The sequence below is a fragment of the Stylophora pistillata genome, chromosome 5, assembly GCF_964205215.1.
Source record: "Stylophora pistillata chromosome 5, jaStyPist1.2, whole genome shotgun sequence".
NCBI lineage: Eukaryota > Metazoa > Cnidaria > Anthozoa > Scleractinia > Pocilloporidae > Stylophora > Stylophora pistillata.
In genome coordinates this window covers 11,445,445-11,452,864 of record NC_142523.1, presented here as the reverse complement: position 1 = coordinate 11,452,864, position 7,420 = coordinate 11,445,445, and the positions used below count along the sequence as shown (strand labels likewise).

Below are 7,420 nucleotides of genomic sequence, written 5' to 3'. Positions count from 1 at the left end.
AAGTCAAAATGTCTAGCGACTGGTTTCGATGTGTCCTTGTCATTCCTCTCCATGTCGCGAAGGTGTTCTCGGAATCGGTCACCTAGTCTTCTGCCTGTTTCGCCGATGTAAATCTTTTTGCAATAAGTGCAAGTTATGCAATAGATTACATTGGCAGAGGAGCACGTGAAGGGATCGGTGATCTAACTGGATCGTTTGGGTCCCGATATTTTCTCAGTGTTGTGAATGAAAGGACCCGTTTGGCATCGTGCACGAGCGCATTTAAAAGTGCCTGGTTGGTCTTTAGTCTGTGCGCGTCGTGTTAGAGTTCTGATAGTTGTGGCTTTGGTTACGATACGTTGACAACACATTCACCGCCGTTCGACACGACGAAATTGACACATTCCACCACCGCCTTAACGAACAAAACACTGACATACAGTTTACCAAAGAAGTCGAAGAAAATGGCAAACTTCCTTTTCTAGACTACCTGGTAAGCCACAACGAGAACTCATTACGGACGACAGTTTACAGGAAACCGACACACACCGATAGATTACTAGACGAGTCATCCTACAACCCTACATCACACAAAGCCACAACTCTCAGAACTCTAACACGACGCGCACAACTAGTATGCGACTCGAAAGACAGCTTATCCGACGAGAACTAATACCTTCACCGTGTTTTTACGAAGAACAACTACAACAACGACTTCATCCGACGAAACACTCACCGACCCACTACGACTACCGAAACAAACGACACCGCAACCCCTACGAGAACCATACCGTACATAAAAGGCATGTCTGAAAACATCTCGCGCATCTTACTACCCTACAATATCCGCGTCGCCCACAAACCCATCACCACACTACGTCAGTTACTAACCAACGTTAAAGACAAAGACGAACCTAGGAACAGACAGGGAACGATTTATAAGATCAATTGTTCGGACTGCCAAGTCTCCTACATCAGTGAGACTGGCAGAACCCTCACAACAAGACTGACTGAACACAGACGGGCGACGAGGAAAGGTGATGTCAGCAATCACAGTGCTGAACACCATCGACTTACCAACCACAACATTGACTGGGACTCTGCGCAATGCCTAACCTACAGCACTGACTATTTTCAACGACTGACTCTGGAAAGCTGGTTTACTAACTTAGAACAGACTCCCCTAGACAGATGTCAACACTTACCCACTCCATACAAACGACTCATTCACGATATAAACATCACAAACGACCGAAAAAGAACGACCTAACTTTACCGACAGATCGAAACAGACCAATCACGACCGACTTACGTCACTTGAGTCTTACAGCCTATAACATCACGGCAAAACCAACCGATCATTTTACACGAACTGGAATGAAAACATTCTACTGACAACAATCCTTTACTTGACTCTGATGATGACTTCCGCACAGGTTGTCGAAACGTCAGTCACTACCACCGACAACAGTCCTTCTCAGGGCTACACTCACCCGGACGATCAGACTACACCTTCACATGTTACCCCCGGGTTCAAGCCATTTACTGCAAAGGAACCTGATTCTATTATACTTTCTCTTTATTTTTTTAATTGTTTTTGAATGGTTGTAAAAATAACGAAAAAATTGTGCTTTTGAAAGGGCCTGGTAACCAGTCGAAACATAGGCTCTCTGTTACTCTGTTTTTATGTTTGGAGGGTTGCCGAGAGGAAGGAAATTTCTGTAGATTTGAAGGCATTTAGCGCTAAAACAAAAGACATATGTGACTTTTCATGGGAGGAAATCTTTTTCATGTTGTAAATATTTTTCCCGCCAAAAGACTTTCTATAGTATACTTTTTGATGAACACTACGCACAATTCATAAGTGCAAACTTCTTTCCAAACGACAATTTTCCCACCAAAAGACTTTTAAAAGTGCAAGATTTCTAATCATTATTAACCCAACACTGGGCAGACATCGCTCTTCTTGATGCTCTTTCTTTAAAGAGGACACCGATGTCTAAGCGAGACATCTCATAAACTTTATTTTGATCAATAAATTCCTTGAATCTTGTAGCATCATCTTTCAAACCTAAAAGAAAAAAGAAATAATTCAATGGCAATGTCATCGAGGAAAACCTTATCATGGTAATTGCCTCCTGTTCTACAAAAGATATTTTCTACTCGTTTATACTTTTCACTGTGTTAACCTTCTAACTCCCAAAATCTGATCACTTTCAATTCTCCCCTCCAGCTGCTACACATTTTCTTGTAAATTAGTTACGAGAATTTGGTGTTAGATCAAGGTAAAAACTTCTACCTGATAAGTTTTAGTATTCTCATTACTTGTTTACTGAATAATGTCTGGGATATTGTATGGAGAAGTTACATGTTAATCACTACAGGGAGTTCAAGGGTAAATTTATTATCGACCATGTCAAATGAAAATCTGAAATCGGGGGAAACTTTATAATACTGCTGAACACAAGAATGAGCAAGCTCAAGCTATGACTTGTATAAATGCAAACAATAAAAGGTATATGTTGTGGTTCAAATTTTACCTTTGGTTTAATTTTTTTTAAACTGGTTTAAAAATTTTAAACTGGTTTAGAATTTTCAACCTGGTTTAAAATTTTTCAACGCACAGCTCATAGACCACTTTCTTAAATGGCTGCTGGATTAATATTCTTTTGTTTAAAATTAAATTAGCTTTTCTGGCCTCGTTCTCCAGTATAAAATTCAAAAGAATACATTATCTCAAGCGAGGCAAGAAAGGCTAATTGAAATTTACACAAAAGAATATTAATCCGGCAGCCATTTTTGAAAGTGGTCAATTCTTATTTATTTTAATATCTTTGAAGGACCACTACACCAGCCCATGTTGGTCATATAATAGAACATTCATCAGCTCGGCAGAAATAGCTGTAAAAAGCTTGCAACCTTATTCATTAGCAGAATTTGTCGTGGAGAGACATGGTCAAATTTTTTTCCTGCTTATTTCAATTATTTTTAACAAAATCAGTGCATCGTGATGTTCTATAAACATTTTGAGTTCCCTTACTACATCGTGACAATACAGGGTTGGAAGCTCAAATTTGCACTTTTTTAAAAATCCTAAGCTAAATATATCCTTCATGGTCTTCACGATGTAAGGTTATTTATTTTGCCTGGTGGAATGGGTGAATGGTTTGGGGGAGGGGGGGGGGGTCACATAGTTTTTCAGGTTAAGGACTTAGCAGCACTGGGTTCCCTGTCTACATCGTGACAGTACGGAGTTGGAAGCTCAAATTTGCTGTTTTAAATCCTAACCAATATATATGCTTCATGACCTTCACGATGTAAGGTGCGAATCATTATCATTCTATTCCCTAAGGGAAAGGGTTTGGGGGGATCACATGGTTTTCTGGGGGAATGGAGGGGGGAGTCTAAAGGGAGCGGGGAGTATTAAGGGAGGGGGGACTATAAATGATATACCTGCCAATCAATTGCTGATGAGAGGGAGGGGAACATAAAAATATTACAGACCCTTGAGATTTTTTCGTGACACTACCAAAACTCGTCGCCAACATAGAACAAAGGGAGGACTATCAAAAACTAGCTGCCAACTAAGTTCCAATGAGGGGGGGAGGGGTCATAAAAATACTGCAGAGCCTGATGGGAGGATCAGATAAATTTTTCGTGATACAACTAAAATCCTCTAAACCCCCCCCCCCGGCAATAAATAACGACCGGTTCCTGATCATAACCCGTGTTTACATCATTCTTTCATTTGTCAATAATTTGAAAAAACTAATTTCAAAGTAATTTGGTCCTCTCGAATTTCCGCAGTCAAGCTTAAAGTGATCCATGTTCCTTTAGAACTATATTTGATTATTAGCCAAAATCATTGAAAAAATTGTGATTGCATAACCCTGCATTTGCTCTCGATATGACTAAAATTAAGGCCAATTTTGCGTTTCTGAGCAGCACAGCGAAGCATAATGATGGTTGTTTGTATAGGTAGATACCAAACCTTTCGGGAAAGACATGGCTGCCATGGCAATCTAGAGAGTGGTCACACCCTACTAATGACTAATGTTCGAAGCTTTTCAGATTACACAAGGCTTTAAAAAAATCTCATGGTGACGAGCACTCTCAACAAAGAAAAAACATTTGGAAAATTTGATAAAGGGGTTTTGACGGACTCGGCTAATAAAATACGAAAAAGAACAGCAAAAGTAGCCGTAGAATGCATGCTTAAAAAGTGTTAAAAAGTGTTCTGTGTGATATGCTAAGATGGCGTTTGAAGGTTACTTTTAAGTAAGTGTGAAAGTCTTTGCTGAATTTATCCTGCCAAGCACATTTTCACTGAAATATATATTTTTTGCGTTTTATATCGTATTAAGTGTTAATTTTCAATCAAAAGCACATGTCCCTAAAAAAAACTTCCCCACTGCGGAATTGGGATATAAAAACTATTAGATCTTTTCAACGGTTCTTTTAGTGAAAAAGTAGCCGCAGTTTTCTCCTTACTACAAGGTTTCTCAACGTTTCCTTTGATAATAGTTATCTCTGTACCACGATGAGCATAATCAAGAAAAACTCCTGTAAACAGCACACAGTTTAAACTCAACTGATTTCTTCATTTTTGGTCCATATTTCCTCAGAATGCCAGAGATATGTATTAAATGTTTCTCTCACCAAAAGAGTTATAAGTGTATGCTCAAACGCATAACAGGGTCTACAAAATTTGCTTAGCCCAATCGAAAAGCTAACTTGTATATAAAAAAAAAGTTATTTTAAAACAGCTGTTTTTAAGTTACTGGACTGAATAGATAGAAAAGGGGAAGTGGAAGGACCCCTCTTCTGGTTGCCATGGCAAACAGTCATCGCAAGTACAAACTAGGAGTATGGAGAATTTTACTGCCTATTAGGGAGGATCGTTTGAACACAACAGGGTCGGGCGAGGGGGGGGGGGAGAGGAAACCGGTAAATTGTGACACAACCAAAATCCGCCGACCACCTATCCAGATGATAAATCATGACCGTTCCTTCAATCAAACTAGAAACTATGCATGTCAATCAAGTGTCCTGAGATAGTTTATTAGATAGATAGTTTATTACCAAATAACATACATTGCAGCCATAGGCTGAATTGCGTGCTTTTCAGAATCTTTGATTATATAAGACTGTAAAAGACAACCAATTACAAAAATGCTAGGACTTAAATAAAATTACAAATATAACAACTATAACTAATATACAGCAGTGGAATAGCTAAAAATCTAGGTTAGCACACGCGCACATAGCCGGGATAAATGAAGATTTAAAACGATCAGTGCAAAAGCGAGGCATGTTAAAAACGCGCCGGTGTCTAGTATTGTAAGCTGAAAGATGTCTATCTTGCAGCAAATTATATAATTTGTGAGATGGATTTGAGACAGACAAAAACAGATCTGCACATAATTTAATGCGTCTGTCATAGAGCGAAGCTAAACCGTGCCTTTCTAAAGAGTCATGGTATGACAGTACTGGTGAAATGATGGATAATGCGCGTCTTTGGACCCTTTCAATGTCATCACTAAGATACGTAGGTAACGCATGATGGAATATTTGTGCGCAGTATTCCAGAACAGGACGTATAGTTGTACAATAAAAATTAATTATTTCATCCGCTGGAACGCTGGCTCTCTTCAGGAGGACTAAAAAGTATAGTCGTTTGTTTGCTCTTTTTATAACATCATTGATGTGGTTGTTCCACTTAAGGTTACACGAAATAGTCACGCCTAGGATCCTAGCCGACTCTACCGTCTCTGATTCTTTGCCATCTACCAAGAGGGGAGTGAAATGGTGTTTCTGCCTTTTGTAGTCGATGACCATAACTTTGCATTTGTCAGCGTTAAGCTGCATCTTCTGTGCTTTGGACCAATCCTCCACCACTTTAACAGCGGTTTGGGCGTCACCTAATGCGTTACGCGGGACGATCTCTGCCACCGTCGTGTCATCAACGTACTTCCAAGTTTGAACCTGGGAAATTCTTAGATAGTTTATCATTAGCAAGAAGAGCCATGGCCCCAATTTTGTCCCCTGAGGTACACCAGCTGGTACGGCGCCCCACTCAGAGAAACAATCAGCAGATAATTTTATGCGTTGGTAGCGATGCACTAAGAAGTCGACAACCCAACGTGCTACAGCCCGAGGCATATCAAGACTGTAAATTTTATGAGTGAGCAGTTGATGGTCAATGTAGTCAAAAGCTTTGCGGTAGTCAAACAGGACCACCCTGACTGCAGATCCCGTGCCATCAGTTGCGCGCGTCCAGTGATGGAGCATGGACGTCATGGCTAGGGCCGTGGAGGATTTCGGTAAGGCTCCAAACTGGTCGGGATCGATCATTTTCAACACAGCCGGACCGATGAACGCAGATACCACGAAGTCTTCGGCTAATTTGGAAATTATTGGTGTGAGGGAAATGGGTCGTAAGTGCTTGTTGATGACTTCGACAGGTTTCTGTTTAGGAATGGGTACCACATCCGCCAGCTTCCAAGATGGGGGAAGTTCTTGCTCAGTAAAGCTACAATTAAGGATGGAAGTCACTGGCTGAGCTATAAAGTCAGCATATCCCCTAAACACCCAACTAGGTATCCCATCGGGACCCGCAGCCTTGAGTGGGTTCAACTTTCTGATTGCGGTCAAAACATCGACCTCAGAAATGGTTACCACCGCCGAGTTCGCTTCGAACTTTCTCATTACTCGAATTTGACACATTCTAAATTCTAAATATCCCTCACTGATTGACCGGCTTGATTGAGTTGCTCCCCTCTGCATAATTTGGTAAATTTGAAATTTTACTCATGTGGCGTTTTGTCGTTTCTCGTTTATGTTTGACTGATTAGCAGAAAATCGATTTAATAACTTCCTAACGAAAGTTTCAGTTATACTCCACTGAAGATTTTTTCTATGAAGAAAAAAAACTCATTTAAAGTAAAAAAGAAACAAACAAACAAAATAATCACGAAAATAAAAACCAGCAAACAAAACTTAAAGAACAAAACGGAAAGCAAAAAGGCGAATCCACAAGATAATTCCCGCAAGATGTTTAAGCTGCACAGAAACCTGCAAAACATGCTATAAAATCATAAACTCACCTGAATTAACAGCATCTTTCTCAATGAACTTGATTTTATAAACTTATTCATGATCAATAACGTACCATGCCTCTCTTCTTTCTTGATCGTCTGGTGGGTGATACACATGAAGAAAATTACAACAGTGTAACTGTAACGTTGAAAGAAAGAACGATGCAGATTAGTTCGGGGAGGGGGGATCAGGAGGGGAAGGGGGAAAGGGGGTATGGGGGGATTATGGGGGATCGGAGGGAAGTGGAGAAATATACGGGTTTCTATCACCATATCTTCGATTGGGACTAAAGAACCTTCGAAAGTTATTCCAATGTTCTTTGGGTACGACTTAAATCCATTTC

The 7,420-nt window shown here is 40.1% G+C and overlaps 1 protein-coding gene across 1 annotated transcript; it reads left to right on the top strand.

The window, feature by feature from the left end:
* Window positions 1–768: 768 nt before the first annotated feature.
* On the top strand, window positions 769–1,346 carry LOC148730278 (uncharacterized). The gene has a single exon (XM_088759501.1). It carries the CDS (start codon window positions 785–787, stop codon window positions 1,247–1,249), a length of 465 nt encoding a protein of 154 aa, XP_088615627.1. The 5' UTR covers window positions 769–784; the 3' UTR covers window positions 1,250–1,346.
* The last annotated feature ends 6,074 nt before the right edge of the window (window positions 1,347–7,420 follow it).